Raw genomic sequence first — 21,096 nt, 5'->3', positions numbered from 1 at the left:
ATTAAGGGGGGGGGGGGGGGTGATATCCCTTAAAACGTAACCTCAGATTTTGATGGATAGACTGTGTTGATGGGAGCTACTACTCTTCCAGGAACCAATCTTTTAACCGATGCCTATATTATATGTTTGGGTTTGATGTTAACATTGTGTAGCATTTGCTCAAGGCGCTCTTTGATCCCCGTTATCTGCTGGTGTACCATTGTATTATAATTATACACTCTTTCCGCTTGTCTCTTTCGTGCCGTGGAATGGGATGCCCTGACACGCATTGACCGAAGACTATATTAGTCTGGTGGATTCTATTACAAATCAGCATTAAAATATTGTTATTGCGAACACGAAAACACAAGGGAGATGTCATGAGCGTGACTTTAGAGCAAGTCATGCCGTCATAGGCAGACTCATAGGCAGGACTCAGATGTATCGGTTGTCAACCTCGGTCCCACGACAACTAACTGTGTTAGGCGGCACCATGCCTATCATTATGTTATTGATAATTTCCACATAACCATAAAGGATTTCGTCCAGTAATTTTGCATAGCAAAACAATTTAGAGTGAACTTATTTTGTGCACACTGAATGCCAATAATGAGTAGCGAATCGTGATCATGAGTAGTAACTGACACACTTTGTGTAATACTGTGCTCTGCCGTACAAGGAAAATCGTTCGCTGATATGCATTGTATTATCACGGGCGATTTCATGGTTACAAAACTGTTACATGTTGTCATGAATGAGTCTGAGTGAGCCCTGGTTTGAGCGGCAATAATACCTGCGAGGTTTACCACTGTCTCCTCTGTCATTATTATGTTATACCATTCTACCTCCATGGTTATACAATCCATGCAGGCTTGGTTACATTATAACCCTGCTTTTAATGCAAAACAAATCTGCTGTGGAAAGATTCTAGCTAAAGGGACAGTACAGCATGCATGAATGATTATGATTCGTTTTTGCAAGGGCACCAAGGCATTTTCTCCTCGGTAAAGGGCACCCTACGAGGATATTGTCAATTTCCACATGAGCATTTCAAGGGCATGGAGGCAATCGCCTCCGTTGCCCCGTGATGTATCCGGCCTGGCATTATAGCTTGGGACAGTAAAGGGATTGTGTTCCTTTCGACTTTGTTTGTGCCTGAATGGACGGGAGGGGTGGTGGGTGGGGGGGGGGGGGGGGGTTGACGATCCCCAAGGCAGGGATGTTAAGTATCAGTATTGTTGACTGGCCATAATCCTAGTCTAGTGATGAGCTAGCTGGATCACGGGCTTAGCGATGGATTATGCATCCCCATCGAGGGGTGCTTAGTGCGAGAGGGGGAAAGTGAGATGGCAACTGAGAAATGTATTCATTGTGTTGTGCTGACTGTGTGTACCCCTTATTTGTAACACCATGGAGGTCTACACCATGGAGGTCTACATCCATGGTTTGGAGGTCTACCAACATGGTTACATGACCCATACTTGATATAAGCAACCGTCTTTCCACTGGGTTAAAGGTCAACGTTGTATATCCGATACACCCAGTCTCCTTCACTTTTACCTTTGGGCGTGGTTTATATCTGAATGTGAAACTTCAACTCATAATGTAAAAGAAGCTTTCAGACCTCATGGGATTATGGTATCTGATAGAGATATTTCGTTAATGGTAGTTCTTACCCAAGGCTCTTCAACATGACCAGTAAGAACTCAAGGACTGCGTATACTCAATCATCAAATACTGAGATTGAAACGACTTGAGTCGAGGCTGTATCCATAGAGTGACCAATCATGAAACACTGAAGTTGAAACGACTCGAGTCAAGGCTACTTGATGGTACTATGTTTTTTCCTCTTTCTTGGCTCAACGTATGTCAACCATGGAGGGAAAACTAGAATTTGACCTCCATGCGGTTAAAAATAACAGGTAAAACCATGTTTTGGGTATACCGTGATGACTTGTGAGTCTAAAAAGAATCTACGTTTCGATCGGGATGCTCTGATCGTCTTCAGGAGAATAATTGTTCGCTAGGGTGGTGAGGGTTAGATGTACGCATAGAGTTGAGGAAAAATCACTCCATTTGCATGCAAAGCAAAAGTGGCCACGAAAATCGAATTAAGGCATAATAGAATCTGGGCTTCACGCGAAGGTGTCTTCAACAACCGACAGGTCTTGAACGTTATATTTAGAGACCTACATTCAATTGGCTCGTTGAATGTATGCCAATTACTGCACAAGTATCAGTTATATTCAATTTGTGGGCTGGTTTTATTCAGTGGCATACACACGGAGGGTAGAATTGAATTTGTACAAGATCAAATAACGATGACAGTCAACACACACTCCTGGGTCACTTTGTGTTCTCATACAGGTATTGGTTAAGTGAATTACAGCGAATTGTATAAGGGTAACAGGCAGTTTGTTTGAGATTGTTGTTATGAAAAATCTCAATGTGGACGCTTGGTGACAGCAGACTTGGTTGATAAAATCAACTGTCCTCGTTAATTTTCGTTTGTTCGGAACCACTGATCTCTATATCAGTGTTCATAAACTACGACAATACAATGTAAATTTACCTGGTAGATGCGACTAAACAGTGCAAATTTACCTGGTAGGTGCGCTGCCACTTAGCATTCCAAAGTCTCAATGTGTACTTATTTGCCTAAATGTTGAGTTGTGGGCGTGTAAAGCCATTGGTCAGATGAGTGGGTAGACCAAAGCTTTGTTTCACACGTCATTTTAGCGATCAAAGGGTATTTTGTACTCAATTGCTAATAGATACTTATAAATTTAGAGGTATCCCAGGCCTGTTTTTTCCTCTTCCATATACGCACCTGTCAGTAACACACTGGAGAGTGATTCAAATGCGGTCATATCCCCCCTTTAACGGCAAGCCATAAACCCACGCGTCTCTGCCGAGCTTTCCCATCAGCGAGCTAGACCCGGCGGGCAGCTCTCAACCCCTGCTAAAAAGCAGTTCATTCCATCAACATGTTTTCCCCGTTGGTTGTCTCAATCACCACATATCTAGGCCAGTCAACATATTTTGTATATATATAATAAAAAAATGGATGTGAACATTTTCTAAATCCCTGCTGTACGTCCACGCTTTGAAAAGTCTCAACGATCAAAATAGATTGGAGAGATAAACTTGGGAGTTCTTCAGCTAGCCTAAAAGGGAAAGCGGCGTAAGACGAAAGGAGTACATGCCCAAAGGCGACGCAAAATTAAGAGTGAGTCTGTCGGTCGATTCTTAAAGGCACTGGTTACAGTAGAAGAACCTATACATAGTAAATGTGCATGTATACAACCATGTGTAAATCTCTTTTGTGTGAGTGGTGGCGCTGAGAAGAGCCGGTTTGGTCTCTGGACACGTTCGGTAATATTGTCAAATAGACCCGCATCCACACTCCGTGTATCTCGACTATGCATCAATTAAACAATCTGTGAATTTTGATTCGGATTGGTCCCCGAATTTGCAAGAGAACAGTGAAAGGAAAACACCCTTGTTACACTTATGTGTGTGCTTTTAGATGCATATTAACAGAATGCTTCAGGTCAGATGAAGTCTTTTATTATTTAAGTGAGAAATACCTCTCTCTCTCAAAAATAATAATACCGGTCCGGCAATGTTTTATATACCAACAGCTCTCCGTTGCTCGTTTTTACCAAGCAAGTTTTTTTATGATAACAATTCTTATACCAATACTGTCCACAGTGCTTTTAAGAAAAGAGATTTTTTACAATTTTGCCCGGTTCACCGACACGACGAAAGGAGATGACTATTGTGTGAACGAAGAGGGAGACTCTGTTTGGGGGGGGGGGGGGCACTTCGTCGGCCGGATGCTCTCGAAGACGTCCCATCGATTGTCTGGAGATGTTTGTAACTCTTTCTGAAGATGGTGCGCTGAAGACTGCGTAAAACAAACATGGCAATGTTTCTTTTTCATGCTATAACAACACTGCCGCTTCCAGCGCGGCGGATTCATAATTGAGAGATTCGGGTTTGATTATTTTTTTTCTGATTTATTTTGAAAAAAATTCAAACGGTAATGTGTTTTAGTTGTGTGTTTATTGTGGATGTTTCAATGTTTAAACCAGCTCTGACCCTGACCGGGATTGCAATGAAGTGAGTTTGGATGTCTTTCGGTGAATCGTGTAATGCGTTTCGAAGAAGTATTACACTGCATTTCCGCAGGCATGTGCAGACTGCATGTGTGCTTCGTCTTAGAAATGATATGGGCACCAAGGCATTTTCTACTTAAAGGGCACCCTGTGAGGAATTCTTCATTTATACCGGGGCATTTCAATGGCACCGAGGCAATGACCATGGGATGGAGACAATCGCATTCGTTGCCCACGTGGAGATATCAGACCAGGGGTGGATTTCACAAAGGTAGTCCTAACTTAGGACTAGTCCTAGGCAATACTAAGAGATAGGACCAGTCCTAAGTTAGGACCAGTAACTCATCCTAACTTAGGACTGGTCCTGTCTCTTAGCATTGCTAAGGACTAGTCCTAAGTTAGGACTACCTTTGTGAAATCCACCCCAGCCCTGAATTTGAATCATTTGCCAAACAATTGAGATGATTATTTTCACTTTGCAAGCGACTTATCATGACAGACATTTAGCTTATCAACAGATTTCTGCTTAGCGCAAATCAAACAGTCACAAATGATAATATTTTGATATGTTATTAAGACTCTCATTAAGACTCTCATAAAAATAATATAAATGATGTCCATCAATGTTGTTACGGCGCGACCTTAAAAACACCATCTACACGTTTGTTAATGTCATCACGCACACCATCTACACGTCGTATCCTAAATGACAAGCCATCATCTGAATCATCGTTAAAAGTCAATGTCTGAGTAGTGTATTTATGGCGAAGGTCTTGAGAAATGGCGCTTCCTGTCTTGATTGATGTGTAACATTATGGAGAGAAACCCGCTGATTGCATGTGTACTCGCTGAAACAGACATTGGGGCATATGGTGCCTGTGTATGCATGCCCTACATCATTAGCTAATGGAGTTAGTTCGATATTGGACATTGCACATTCACATGTTTGTGTATACAGCGAATATCAATGTTGCTTATTGAGTATTGGACATTCCCTTTATGTTTGTACGGAAAATATTAATGCTGCTTATTAATATATTGGACATTCCCATAATTATGTTTGTACAGCGAATATCAAATTAATGTTTTTTTTTTCCGTATTGGACATTGGGCATTCACATAGCTTTGTACAGCGAATATCAATGTTGCTTTTTCGGTATTGGATATTGGAAATTCCCGTAGGTTCGTACAGTGAATGTCCACCCTGTACATCGAGATTGAATATTGGACATTCCCGTAGGTTTGTACAGCGAATATCAATGTTGCTTTTTCGGTATTGGATATTGGACATTCCCGTAGGTTTGTACAGTGAATGTCCACCTTGTACATCGATATTGGATATTGGACATTCACTTAGGTTTGTACAGTAAATATCTACCTTGTAATACCATATTCACAGTCAGTGCATATTCTTCCCTTGCGATGTTAATTTCATGATTTGATAAGTCAAGGTATCTCACCTCAAAGGCGGATTTCAAGATTCCTTCAAAACTTAAGTGAAGGTTAGGTTGGCCGTGCAGCATCTGTTTCAATGGAAAAGAAGAGACGATGTAATGAATGGAAATTTGCATCGGGGATAAAGAATATTAATATTGGTTTTACCCATACACATCGATGTGTGTACTGTTAGCACTGTATATTACTCGGTACTTTCCTGAGCTCTGTGAAACATGAGACGATTTCAATGTCAAGTCGAGATGAAACAATCTTTTCAACAATTCAGGTTGCCTATATTTCTTAAGAAGTCCCCCCTGCCCCAGACACTCTGTCAAAGGGTTATTCATCCATTTGAAAGAGGCGACGGTTACACTCGATAATAGTGGATGAAAGACACATCTTGAAGGATTTGTCAACATCCATCTTAAGGACGGAGCAAAGCATAATGCAATTTTAGAGACATTTTGTGGACCACACAATGGGGCTAGGTAAGCCGACGGTCGGGGGACAGACGCGACAAAATTAACATAATTCAAGGTGGCGGTTTGTGTATACAATGCACTGAATGAAGTCATTATTGTTTCTTATCCCAATAATGTGGAACGTTATACAAGTCATCATTTTCTACTTCATCGTCACACATGCACTGCAAAAAATTAAAATTTCAAAATGAAACATTTGGAATGTGTAACATTTGACTAATAATTTGAGTTGATTGGGGCATACAAGTTTTAAAATACATGTTTGTGTTTATTTAGGGATTAATTTTGTGTATCATCATTGCAACTTCGAAGACCAATTTTCACAGATTAAATGCAATGCATGTGTTTACACCAAATGCACTGGATACCTTTGTTCAGTTCCTTTAACTGTGACGTTAGCCAACTGTTTGCTGTATGGACATGCAACTGTTTTACGTTTTGCCTCAGTTATCCTTTGCATGTCCCGTGTCACATCTTAAAGCCTCATGGTTACATGTCATTTAATAATGGATGAACGTGTACTATTGTACACACCAGTGCCCTATCCTATGCAAGACTGTGCTACTCTGGCTGTATTCACCAACTCCCGTGTGTCTGACTTTAAAGGAACACGTTACCTTGGATCGGTCGAGTTGGTATTTTAAAAGCATTTATAACCGTTTGTTATAAAATGCATATGGTTAGAAAGATGTTTTAAAAGTAGAATACAGTGATCCACACACATTTGCCTCGAAATTGCGTGGTTTTCCTTTCACTTTGCGAACTAACACGGTCGGCCATTTATGGTCGGCCATTTATGGCATTTATTGACCCCCATCAATGGCCGACCGTGTTTGTCGACGAGGTAACAGGAAATAATTGCGTTGATCATTAAAGGAACACGTTGCCTTGGATCGGTCGAGTTGGTCTTTGAAAAGCGTTTGTAACCGTTTTTTATAAAATGCATATGGGTAGAAAGATGTTGTAAAAGTAGAATACAATGATCCACACAAACATGCCCCGAAATTGCGTGGTTTTCCTTTTACCTCGTCGACTAACACGTCGGCCATTTATGGGGGTCAAAATTTTGACTCCCATAAATGGCCGACCATGTTAGGTCGCACAGTAGAAGGAAAACCACGCAATTTCGAGGCAAACTTGTGTGGATCATTGTATTCTACTTTTAAAACATCTTTCCAACCATATGCATTTTATAAAAAACGGTTACAAACGCTTTTGTTTTGACCAACTCGTCCGATCCAAGGCAACGTGTTCCTTTAAATTCTACTTAAAAAAACAACTTTCTAATCATATGCATTTTATAACAGACGGTTACAAACGCTTTTCAAAGACCAACTCGACCGATCCAAGGCAATGTGTTCCTTTAATGTTTGCTGAATAGTTCCAACCATACATTGGTTGTGATGGACAAGAGATTAAGCTTGGATTTAGCCTTGTCTCAAGTCGTTATGGATCAAAATCTCACCGGTCGTGAGAAAGAATGTAATCTGCCGACGGACGGACGTGTTTTAAGATCCGATGGAACATTATTTATGTAAATGCAGACATTGTAAGTTTTTTTTTGTATTACTTAAAATAGAAGTTATTATGAGTCAGTTCAGGTGAATAGTTGACATAGTTGCTCACGGTCAAAAAATGAATGTCTTTATACTTTGTGGGTGGAAGGGCCTTGGGGTGCAACTAAACAAAATTGCATTTTCAATTTTATATATAGCCCGTTGCCATGGTTACGGCTCATTTTAATTTTTTGCCATTTTAGGTCGATTTTGGGGTCTGAAAAACTGGTTTTTAGCTCATATTTACAACTCCACCCCACCAAAATGCAATGTTAATTCAAAAAACTTTTTATATCACTATAAAGTATCATCCTTGGCCTTTCTTGAGAAAAAAAATTATTGCTTTAAATATCACCCTTATGCTATTTTTGCATCATGCATTACAGTATGCTTTTAGAACTTGCAAAATCGACATTTTTACCCTGTTTTTGGACCCCAAAATGTCAACTTGCCAGGGGTCTCAGAAAATTTTCCTTTCGTCTGTGATTAGGGCCAACATTGGTCTTTCCATATCTGGTGTCAAAAACTTGGGCAATTGTATCCTGTTGGCCAGTACTGCCTCAAAACTAGACCTTTTTCCCCAAAACATGAAAAATGCCTTTTTAAGGGTCTTTTCACATAATGTCGACATACGTGTCCATGGTAAAAGAAAATGAATATTTTTCTTATACTTTGTGGATGGTAGGGACTTGGGGTGCAAATAAACAACATTAACATTTTAAATCATTATATAACACGTTGCCATGGTAACAGTTCATTTGTGTTTAGGCCACTTTGGGCCGATATTGGGGAATGAAAAACCGGTTTTTAAGTTAATATTTACAACTCCACCCCACCAAAAAACAAAAATATTTCATAAAACCTTTTACATCACTACAAAGTATCATCCTTGGCTTTACTTGAGACAAAAACATATTGCTATAAATTTCACCCTTGTGCTATTTTAAGAACGTGCATTACAGTATGTTTTTAGAGCTTGCAAAATCATTATTTTTACCATACTGTTTGCCCTCAAAATTTCATTTTTTCAGGGGTCTCAGAATATTTTCCTTTCGGTTTTGATCAGGGCCATAACTTGTCTTTTTATTTCTGGTAAGAAAAACTCGGGCAATTGTATCCTGATGTAACAGAACTGTCTCAAAAATAGACCCTTTTCCCTGAAAACATAGAGAAATACATTTTGAAATATTTGCTTCATTTTGAATTTATAACATGAAGGAGTTAGCTATAATTCCATCAATCTGGCAGCTTTTTATAAGCACTTTGTAGGTTTAGTGCATTACCAAACATTGATCAGGACTTGTTGATGACCTAAATCTTATAATTTGCCCCACCCCGGCCCTGGCCCAATCATATTTCTTGACATTGCATAAAATAAAATAACAGTTTTGTGAACAGCGCCTCTTTTTTGAAAGTCACATTTTTTAATTCCCCTTGCACATCAAGAAAGTTTGTACTGTCTTTAATGTTTTATTGGTTCTCGGTATATTTCCCTTTTTGTTTTGATGGGCTATCATTATGGTTTGCGTGTCTACTGGGGAGAAACCCTTTGGTTTATTGTATCCTGTTGTGACACTTCTGCCTCAAAATGGTAATTTTTCCAAAAACAATAAAAATGCATTTTGAAGTTATCCCTTAGTTTGAATTGATAAAAAACAAAAACGAGCATGCTTGTTAAAAGAATATGGCACTGTTTCCATGCTCTTTAAGCCACTGAGTTCTTGTTTTGTCATAACTACTTTACCTAGTTGTACAGGTATGATTCACATTGCAAGAAGAGAAGTAGTGCGATGAGCAATCTTTACTGTTCTTGTCTTTACATGGCCTTATAACAGTCTTCTTGGTCCCCTGCCCGCTACCAAACTAAACATTTTCATCCCAATCAGAACAAAGAGGCTCTAAAAGTGAGCAAGTACTGTATCCAAAGTATCTAACCATTTAGCCGCTGTACCGCCCAGCCGCATTATAGCGATACACTGTATGCGGTTCGAGGAAACCTCGCTAGCTTGTGTTTGTAGAAAAAAAGGAACATCAAAAGAAAACTCGATAGCCATTAGTAGGTCTACGCATTTGTTAATATATCTAGTTGTTATAGATCGTTATTAATTCTCCCTTCACAGTTGACTTGTCGAAGCTAATGATGATGAAATATATTAGCTCTTACGAAAAATAAAACGCTCATTAGTAAACAGGAAACTGTTCATCATTTATGATATTGTCAAAAATTTACGCCTTCGCATTTAATCAGTATGAGCATTGAGCCAGAAAAAAAGCCTTGAAAAGCTAATCAACTCACTTTATCCGTGCACAAAAATATTCGCCATAAAAATTACCGTAGCCGTTTAACGAGAGGCATTTATTGTTCCCGTGAGAACTTTTATACAAATATTACCGAAAGGGTAAAAAATTGTGCATACACATTAAGCCATGGCTATCTTTTAAAATTTGAACTATGGTTCCATTAATTTACTGCAAGAGTCTTCAGAAATTGGATTATAGCAAACTCGGGCGGTGCAGGGACTAAAGGGCTAAATGGCCATTCACCTGCTTTGGCCTTCTGTAAGCAGTTCTCCCATCTATGGTGGGGTTCCTTTCAATTGTACTGTTGCAAACAATAAAAGAGTTGGTTTATTTAACGTGATAAACAATTCAATGTTTTTTGTTGATCGTTCTCAGAGACATATATAATAATTATGAATTAGTAAGATAGTGAATGGAAAAAATATCAAACTAGCCTGAATAGACTTTTGTCACTGCAAATGCATCTTACTTATTTATGTTCAGCAGGTGCAAGTTTTTACAACTTCTTTCAATGTTGTTTCATTAAAAGGAACACGTTGCCTTGGATCGGTCGAGTTGGTATTTGAAAAGCGTTTGTAAACGTTTATTAAAAAATGCATATGATTAGAAAAATATTTTAAAAGTAGAATATAATGATCCACACAAGTATCACTCAAAAACATCTTTCTAACCATGCATTTTAAAACAAACCATTACAAACTTATTTCAAAGACCAACTTAACCGATCCCAGGCAACGTGTTCCTTTTAAATAATCTCTTACGCTCATCTTGCAAATCGTTAGTGTCATTGTTTTTAATAAGATCTTGGCAAACTTTTCCAACACTTTTAAGCGGGCTTTTTAATTTCCCACGTTTGTGTTGGACATGATTGGATGCTCCAAACCATCTGCCGCAAGCACAGAAACTACATTGTTTATGATCTCTATCTCTAAGAAAAGTTTTACATTTGGTAGCAGGCAGGGACCAAGGAGAGTAGGCCCTGTATTAAAGACAACTTGTAAAGAATGCTCATCGCACTCTACTTGCAATGGGAATCATACCTGTACAATAGGTAAAGTAGCCAAATCAAGAACTCTCAGTGGCAAAGCATTGGTTATGGTTTGGTTGGATACCATTATGTTTAAATAAAAACTTTGTACTCAATACTCAAAGGGCATGGAAACAGTGCCAGATTTTTAACAAGCATGCATTGTTTTTGAAAAAATTACTATACTTAAGGCATGATCAGTCACAACAGGATACAATAAACACAGTGTTTCTACCCAGAAGACATGAAAACACCAATAACAACCGAAAGGGAACACTTTCACAAAAAGAGGCGCTATTCACAAAACATTGTTTTATGCAATGTCAAGAAATATGATTGGGGCTGGGCCGGGCAAATTGTAAAATTAAGGTCATCAACAGTTCCTGATCAATGTTGGGTAATCCACTAGTGCTAAGGAAAAGCTGCAAGATTGATAGAATTATTACTTTTTAATGTTAGAAATTCAATATGAAGAAAAAACAATTCAAAATGCATTTTTCTGTTTGAGGAAAAAAGTCTATTTTTGAGACAGTACTGTTAACATCAGGATACACTTGCCAAGTTTTCCTTACCAGAAATAAAAAAGACAAATTTTGGCCCTGATCAAAACCGAAAGAAAAATATTCTGAGACCCCTGAAAAAAATGAAATTTTGAGGGCAAAAAATATGGTAAAAATGTTGATTTTGCAAGTTCTAAAAAGATACTCTTATGCACGTTCTAAAAATAGCACAAGGGGGAAATTTATAGCAATTATTTTTTGTCTCAAGTAAAGCCAAGGATGATACTTTGTAGTGATGTAAAAGGTTTTATGAAATAATTTTGTTTTTTGGTGGGGTGGAGTTGTAAATATTAACTTAAAAAAAACAGTTTTTCATACCCCAAGATCAGCCTAAAGTGGCCTAAACACACATGAACTGTTACCATGGCAACGTGTTATATTATGATTTGAAATGTAAATGTTGTTTATTTGGACCCCAAGTCCCTACCATCCTACCATCCACAAAAAAATGAAAAATATTCTTTTTTTTTTACCGTGGACACGTATTTCGATATTATGTGAAAAGACCCTTAAAAAGGAATTTTTCATGTTTTGGGGAAAAAAGTCTAGTTTTGAGGCAGTACTGTCACAACAGGATACAATTGCCCGAGTTTTTGACACCAGATATGGAAAGACCACTGTTGGCCCTAATCACAGTTGAAAGGGAAATTTTCTGAGACCCCTGGCAAGTTGACATTTTGGGGTCCAAAAATAGGGTAAAAATGTTGATTTTGCAAGTTCTAAAAACATACTGTAATGCATAATGCAAAAATAGCACAAGGGTGTTATTTAAAGCAATAATTTTTTTCTCAAGGAAGGCCAAGGATAATACTTTGTAGTGATATAAAAGGTTTTTTGAAATAATGTTGCATTTTGGTTGGGTGGAGTTGTAAATATGAGCTAAAAACCAGTTTTTCAGACCCCAAAATCGGCCTAAAATTGCCAAAAAACAAAATGAGCCGTAACCATGGCAACGGGCTATATATAGAAATGAAAATGCAATTTTGTTTACTTGCACCCCAAGGCCCTTCCACCAACAAAGTATAAAAAAAATTCATTTTTTTTACCGTGAGCAAGTATGTCAACTATTTACCTGAACTGACTCTTATAAACCAAGTCGATTTAGGCCGTTTAAATAATATTGCCAGACAGAGGATGACGTGCCGTGAAAGTATGGTATCTTATATACCACGCTTAAACTGCAGTATATAGTGGTGTAATATGCCACTATATGTTACTTTATTCTTAAAATTCTGCGATTTCCGTTGAAACTTTGACCTTGGTTTGGGATAGTTTGGTCTTCGGTGTCCATTAGAATTCCTTCTGTACCAGTGGTTAGTCTCAGAATGATTTTCTGTTCCAGCATGTTCATCTTCTTGTACATAATACACAAAGCCTTCGGGGAGTGACATTGGGTATAGCTTTTTGGAAACCACGGCTTAAGCTCCGGCTTAGGACTCTCTTAGGCTAAGGCTTATGCCACATCCGCCTGTTGTAAGCCTCGTAGTACTGAAAGTGTATGTTCAAAACAACATCCTGCTGAAACCCAAGCCCAGTTAAAAAACATGGTTTCGAAAAGAGCCTTTAGCCATGCCCCCAACTTTACTGACGTAGAATAGCTCTGTGCATAAAAGCATTTCTGTTTGAAAAGTGGAATGGCATTTGAAGGATATAAATTTAACATCTATTATATCGTTGCGGTACCCGCTGCCAAAACATAGGATTCGAACTGCCTCTAGCTGCCGGGCAACCTCGGTAGTCTAGTTGGTAAGACACTGCTCTAGAATTGCAAGGGTCGTGGGTTCGAATCCCACCCGAGTAACATGCCTGTGATATTTTTTCACAGGACTCGGGAGAGTACTGAGTATACAGTGCTAACACACATCGGTGTATGGGTAAAAAAAAAAAAAAAATTAATATTCTTTATCCCCGATGCAAATTTAACATCTATTATATCGTTGCGGTACCCGCTGCCAAAACATAGGATTCGAACTGCCTCTAGCTGCCGGGCAACCTCGGTAGTCTAGTTGGTAAGACACTGCTCTAGAATTGCAAGGGTCGTGGGTTCGAATCCCACCCGAGTAACATGCCTGTGCTATTTTTTTCACAGGACTCGGGGAAGTACTGGGTATACAGTGCTAACACACATCGGTGTATGGGTAAAAAAACACAAAATTAATATTCTTTATCCCCGATGCAAATTTAACATCTATTATAGATATAATATTCATATATTTGAAAGTAGCGAAAGTGCTTCAGACCTTGTAATTTCCCCTAAGAAGATTCTCATCTCGACGAGACTCATGTTACGATCGGCTTAAACACCGTGCTCGAATGTCTTAAAGATGCAGTAGACGAAATGTCAGGCTGTCTCGGGAACGAGAGATGTGTCCATGAATATTTAACTTGGTGTCATATTGGAAAAAAAGTATTACCGTATATAGAAGGACCAAAAAAATATTAAAGTGAGAATAGTTTTTCCTCTCCCTTTTTCTTCGTCCAATTCGGCGGGAGAAGCGAATCAATTTCTGTCCGATTAGGCGAGGGGAATATGGCTCGCAATCTATTTTCGTTGCCATCTTCCCTCCTACTCTATGAATATCACCAAGAGGGGTCCCCTGCCACACTAGATTAATATAAGGTACTGCTTTGCCAGCCCGCAAGCCCATGGAACTAAATTAAGCGACATTCCCTTCCAATTCTAGTTGTTTAGCTTAGATTTCATTTCGAAATGCCCTGGCCGGTTTCATTTTCAAACCGGGAAATATCTGTCTGTGTTAATGGGTACCGTGTTTCTCATGCTCTTATTGCCAATAATATATGTGGGAAACCAAGTAGCTTAATAACACACGGGGTGGCAATAGATTAGCAAATAAGTAATAATAAATCAGCAGGACGGATAGAAAACGCGAAAGGGAGATCTTTGTTTGATGGAGTTTCGAATAATATATTATTACCATCTATTGCCCTGCTATATAGCAGAGCCAAACGGATGGTTTAATAATAATTACGTCGAACTGTCGCTCCGGGGGGAGTGAAGTATATCACCACTGACACGCTGCTCCTGGCTTGTCTCATCCCGGATCTAGCCGGATTTGGCGATTTGCCCCGGATCAACCCTGCAGGAATATACTCCTTCTTCATTTCTCATCTGCTGCCAATTTGCTCCGTGGATTTTGAACCCATTTGGAGCTTTGCTCTCCCCGAACGCCCGACAGTTCGTAAACAAATTTGCTGGACTGAGGGATTTTTTTCTCGGGTGTAGATCGCGCCAGAGATTGAAGCGTCAGCGTTCGTGCACGGTAACGAAAGGGAAAATATAATTAATTTAATTTCTTATAATTATAGTCATTATACTTTTTTTAGTGTAATGCGCCAATTTCAGACAAGGTTGTTCGAAGGAACATTGCAATTTGAAAACATAATTATCAAACTACTGTACACATCAGAAAAAATAAAGTAAAAATACACCGGCTAATTGTTTACCGAAGAGAGAAGAAACAGTATAAAGAAAATTGGAAAGAGAGCGATATACACATATATATATATATAGGGGGGGGGGATAGAAAATCAAAATGTCAAAACTCTTAATGCTGGGCATTCAACAATATCTACCTGATGGGTGGGGAACGTCCGTATTTGTATTTTAAGGTACTTGACACTATTGGTAATTACTCAAAATAATTGTAAGCGTGAAAGCTTACTTGGTAACGAGCAAAGGAGAGCTGTTGATAAAAAACATGTGAGAAACGGCTTCCTCTGAAGTAGAGTATAGCTTTTGAGAAAGAAGTAATTTATCACTAAAAGTATTTTAGGTCTCGAATGCAAGGCATCTGAAAGCACACAAATGTATGACAAGAGTGTTTTTATTTTCTTTAATTATTCTCTCGCAACTTCGACGACCAATTGAGTTCAAATTTGCATAGGTTTGTTATTTTATGCATAATTATGTTGAGATGCACCAAGTGTATAAGAAGACTTTTTAAAGTTTACCCAAGGTGTCCAGTCAGTGCCTTTAAAGGCACTGTACACGTTTGGTAATTGTCAAAGACCAGTGTTCTCACTTGGTGTATCCCATCATAAGCAAAAAATAACAAGCCTATGAACATTTGGGCTCAATCGGTCATCGAAGTTGCGAGAAAATGATGAAAGAAAAAGCACCCTTGTTGGACGAATTTGTGTGCTTTCACAGTTAATAATTATTTGTTTTGAGTTACTACCAAACGTGTACCTTCCCTTTAAATCTCAAACTAAACCCTCCTCCAAAACTTGTCTGCATTTACCTGATTTGATTCGTGTCTTATAGTCGAAGAGGTAAACATTTTAAGTTATTATAGGAGAGCCATCGTAACTTCAATTTGAGAGTTAATTTATTTTATTGCCATCCTCCTTTTTTAAATAAACACACGGTTCATTCTTTTCAATCAAATTAAACGTACGCGGTCACGTTTTTTGCGGCAAGCTGTTTTGGCAAACCGACTTTGTGGCAGCACGTTCGTATCAGGCTTATTTCGATTGGCGGCAATTTATATAAGCAAAGGACGTTTTCAAAATACCGTCTTTCCATTTTGAATGTATTTTTATGCCTGAAACATTAATTCCCTGTAGGATTAGTTGGTACTGATAGGAACTTTATAATATAATACTAATAGGCCCCCTATTTGAAGTTATATGCTGACACCCCTTTTCCCATTGGTTACCCATGCAATTTGTCATTAATCGGAATTTTTTTAATTAAAGGCACTGGACACATTTTCAGATGTGGCTGTGACTAGGGTTGATGGCTGTGGCTTTTACTAGGTTCATTAGCTGCGGCTGTGATGTTGGTTGCAGCTGCCGTCGATTTCTATATATAAAGGAAGACAAAAAAGCCACTTGTTGGCGGTTTGGGGGTCTCTACACACTTGGATATTTTTTTTCTGCCTAAGAATCCACCACTGGGTATGGACAGCATGTGTGACAGTCCACATTTAATATGTGAACAATCGATTGGAATTCCTGCCAACTAACCCCGGATTTCGACCGTTAAAAATATTCCTAATAAGATTTATTTGCCATCGATATATATGGTTGCAAACGGGAAGTGCAAAAAGTGTTAGTAAATAGTAGAGTTTGCGCGAACCACCTGTTTCTAGAATCGTGCCGGGATTAATTGATGCGAGTTCATTCATATAACCCTGGGTTATCGATTTGGCGATGCGAAGGGGGAGCCTTACACTCTTATATTTATCGCAATACACGGATATGTGCAGGAGGTCGTCAAAGCTAAAGCTAGTGGCAGTGTACTATATGGGGAGGAGCTTTATGTGTCAGTTTGAAAGTACCTGCCATACTTTACCGCGGGGCCCAATTTCATAGAGGTGCTTAAGCAAGAGAGTTGTGCTTATGTTTCTGATATGAGCAAACTAAAGCAGGATACCAGTCGAAAATTGTACATTTGACATCGTTGTATTGCTGGTAACCTTATTGTGGTAAGCATAATTTTATTGTGCTTGGCTACTTTTTGTGCTTTAAAGCAGCTTCATAGACGATGTGACCTGTGACATCATATTATGTTCACAAAAGAGCCACAGAGCCTGGACTTCCTGCAGGCACGATTTGTACACAGCCTAATGGACGAAATCATAAAATCTAATATTTTATGGAGATTGCCCTCTTTCTAGTTCTTATCAACGTTTAATATGATGAAAGAGGGCACATCTCAAAACTTGTCCAGCTTTTACTTTCATAATTCTTGGATTTATATGGAAAGTATTACACCAAATGTCAACTTTCCCATCTGTGCAGTATTGTGCCTGCCAGAATACTCAAAGAATGTACCAGGTCACACTTTTTGTAAACAAAGTTCACATGGTCTATAAAACATGGTCTATAAAATTGGGGCCTGGAGTGTTAAGAGGGTCAGGCATTCCGGTTACTTAAATGTATTGGTGCATCACACTATATAATAGCTAGGAGTGATCTTAGCGAAAAGTCTCACACTTTCACGATGGATGAAAACATGGTTAGGGTTCTTTCAGTTTGTTTGAGAAGATGGAACTGTTTAGTTTGAAGGAAACATGGCAATATCTTTTAAATTTTAGCAGGTTAGTCAGTTGGTCTATTTGAGCTCGCATGTCTCAATGAAAGTGACATATTTGACCATTCTAATATTCTAAATTGGAGAGAAATGCAGCGATTTAAAAAGCATGATGAATTGACAATTTATAAACATAAATTTTGATTACGTAATCAATAAAGAAAATTGCTACCCTCCTGGAAAAAAAAGTAAAACATTTTATTAAACAAATTTGAGTTGGTACAGAAGTAAAACAAAAAACAGCAATGCACAGTAGTTCCATCTTTAAAAGCAAAGTTTTCCCGGCTGTAAGATGGCCAGCAATTTGGAATATCGATTACAAATATTGTTTTCGTAACTGTTATGTTATTCATGACTATGGCATTTACCAAATGGTACTTCAGGGTACAATCTACCGTGGGAAATATTATAGCAACACATCAGGTGCCTGGTGTGTTTCGATACTGAGTTGCAACCATGCTCCAGGCTCTCTTTGAAATTAAACAAATTGTTTCCCCGCGCAAATGTAAAGTCAACGCTATTGCTATTGAATACAATCGCTGGCCTTAAGCGCAATGCAATCTTCAAAGTGGATACTGTGAAGGATATCAGATTCTGAATAAGATATCCTGAGTTATATGACACCCTGTGTATACATTATGAATAAGATACGGGTCTTAAATAAATACTTGATTTTACCCAATTCTGAATATATATCTATACGACTCCCTTGTGACGAAATCTTTCTAGAATTCCAACAAATCTTGGGACATATAACACGAGCATAACTTGGTGTGTTCTGCCGTAGTTGGATCGTAGTTGAGGTTAACAAAGTTTAAAACGAGTTGTTTGAAAGTTAGTGATCAAGTTCAGATGTTTGGTAAAACCAATGCAGAGACTCCTTCGTGAGAAAAAACCGTCATCCACACATAGAACTTTGTTAACTAACATTGTTAAACAGTATGATTTACTGACGTCGAACAAGGAGCCATTCCAACGGCTTTATTCCACGTACTTTATCTCTTTGGAACTCCTTGCCTGGTGCATGTTTCCCTCCATCCTAGACTGTTTTAAGAGGAATATCAATTTCTATGTTCAGCTATTCTATTTTCAGATGAATAAATTACTCTTCTTGTAGACCCGTATTGAGAGTGGCTTTACGCCTCTTGTTTTGGGGCGAAATTATATACAAACAAAGTTTTAAAAAATGACATTGATTATTTCTCTTTCCCTCTTCCAGGGCCGTCGCAACATTCTGTTGATGAGTTTCTGGTACTTTATCCTCATGGCATCATGCTACATGTATTACACCTACACAGAATGGCGACCATCCCTCAAAGTCTACCAAACCATCATAAACAGACAAGACAGCAAGGTCCGGGAACCACCGGGCCAGGTTTATCTCAGAAACAGGGACTTGTCTTTGCGTTGGCAACAAGCAGAGAGATTACGAATCCTAGAAGAGAACCCTAGGTACACTCCGGACAGTGTCCGCCATGGAGCTGACGCCGTTCCGCCGGGTAGTGGAGCATACAATCAACAGTTACTCAACTCAATTGTAGATTCATCGAGAAGTAACGACAACATTCCAAAGAAATCGAACTCGGCGTCCGGCTCAGATGCTGTGGCTAATAGAACTCGTAACGCATCCAGTGCCCACGGCACTTACTCGCATCGTGTTACAAACGAGAAACGTGTAGTAAAGGAGGAGCACACAGCACTATCTGAGGAGGAGGATGAGGAAGAAATTGAGGATGAGGATGATTTAAGGTACCCTGTGACTGACACAGTGGATATGACCACTATACACTTTGAGAATGCCACTTTGAAACCCCCTGTACCTCCTATAGTGGACGGTTATGAGCGGATTGATTCCAATGAGGTAAGCAAAGAGAAACATTTCCCCAAGAAATTTATACAAACATTTGAACATTTTTAAAGACACATTTATGCTGTATGCCACCGGTCTTTTGGGGACATGGTGGACATAGGAGTACACTGTTTGCTTAACTCAAACCTAACTATTGTGTCCATCATACCTCGAAATGGCTTATTTGCTTTAACATCACTATGCAATTGTTTCAATATGATTTTCATTGGACATTACTCTTGTGTGTATGGTACTGCATTATTTCTGACCAAATGTTTCTGTATTTTCGTATTGTAAATACATACATTTTAATGTGACATTGAATTGAATTGAACTATATGAAGACTGTTGATTTCATACCTTTGTTTTAACTTTCCTTCTTTCTTTATGCCTTTCTGCCCTGCAGCCACCTGTTGTGTTTTATATTTTAATATTCATATCGTCATTTTGCATATTGTTGTCATTGTTTGAATCTGTATTATATTGTTATTATTATCATTATATAATAGTCAACAAATAAGTTCAATTGTTAAATTATGTTTGTTTATTGTGTCAGGTTGTATTGTATTGGCGGGCTTTTTAATACAAGCCAATACAAGCCAATATGAGGATGCTCCTATTATTTCTTTGTATTTGATTCAAATAATTGTTTTAATTTGTTATAATTTTTTTTTCTCATTTTATTAAACACTAATAATTAAACTCGTTTTGTGCTAAGCTATTTACATACTGTAGGTGGAAAACAGTAATTTTGAGCATATTTTACAGAAGTTTTAATTAGGCCTAGTTTGAATGATAGTTTTGTATCTCGTAGATACAATAAAAACTTACGGTAATGCTCTCACGAACGCTTCTACAAACAAACTTTGCGAACAAGTTTAATCAACATACAATTAGTGTTTAATAAACTCATCGAATAACAGATTAAATGCTGAATTGAAACAACCACAAGTCACACCATTAAGAAGTCTATTTACTTCCATTATAGAAGAATATTACAAAACTGAAAGATAATTGTTTCTATAATTGCAGCTGGTAAAGTAACAATCATGTAAACAACGGCTGCAACATACATTGATGTTGATAATGATTGTAGTTTTGTTTTTGGTTTTCAGAGTTTGCGAATGCGTTGCAGTCAGTGCGCAGTGGTATCCAGCTCCGGTCATCTCATAAACAAAACCAGGGGTCGCGAGATCGATTCCGCACAGTGTGTATTCCGTATGAACTCATCGCCAACCATTGGGTACGAGGATGACGTGGGAGCGAAGACCACTGTACGGGTCATAGGTCACGTCAATATGATGGTCTTGAACACCAGCCGGGAACTTCAACAGGAAATATTCATCAACCAGTCGTCGCGCCCGGATAAAGTGATTATACCGTGGCTTTATTCGGCGGACAAAGTCGACAAAGCAACTAATGTGTACTACAAAATTGCACAGAATTTCTCAAAGACTTTTCCCAATGTAGAAATGTACTTACTAACGCCAGAAAAAGTGAAGCTGGCCGACGAACTGTTTAAAGTAGAGACAGGTTTAACGACGTAAGTATTCCTTAGTCAGACTGTAAGCTGTGCCTACCTCTAACTTACGGTCATAAAGCTACCATTGAAGCATTTTTTGAACTTTTGCTTTTTGTGGACATATTGTTGAGCCCGAACGGCTTGTGATGTGTGTTTTCATGAATGAAATGTTCTGAAACGGAGTTAATGTATTGTGAAAGGGTC

At 38.5% G+C, this 21,096-nt stretch overlaps 1 protein-coding gene across 2 annotated transcripts in view; it reads left to right on the top strand.

Annotated features, from left to right (window-relative positions):
* The window catches only part of LOC139946163 (uncharacterized), a 71,311-nt gene that overhangs the window by 39,000 nt on the left and 11,215 nt on the right, over positions 1-21,096 (top strand). For both annotated transcript variants that reach the window (XM_071943783.1, XM_071943784.1), the window contains exons 3-4: positions 18,741-19,382; positions 20,486-20,913. In XM_071943783.1, coding sequence (XP_071799884.1) covers positions 18,741-19,382; positions 20,486-20,913 — 1,070 coding nt within the window. The remainder of the gene's footprint in view (positions 1-18,740; positions 19,383-20,485; positions 20,914-21,096) is intronic.

Source organism: Asterias amurensis, chromosome 13 (assembly GCF_032118995.1).
Source record: "Asterias amurensis chromosome 13, ASM3211899v1".
NCBI classification, from domain to species: Eukaryota; Metazoa; Echinodermata; class Asteroidea; order Forcipulatida; family Asteriidae; genus Asterias; species Asterias amurensis.
The sequence above is the reverse complement of the archived record's forward strand: the minus strand, read 5'-3'. Positions and strand labels throughout refer to the sequence as shown.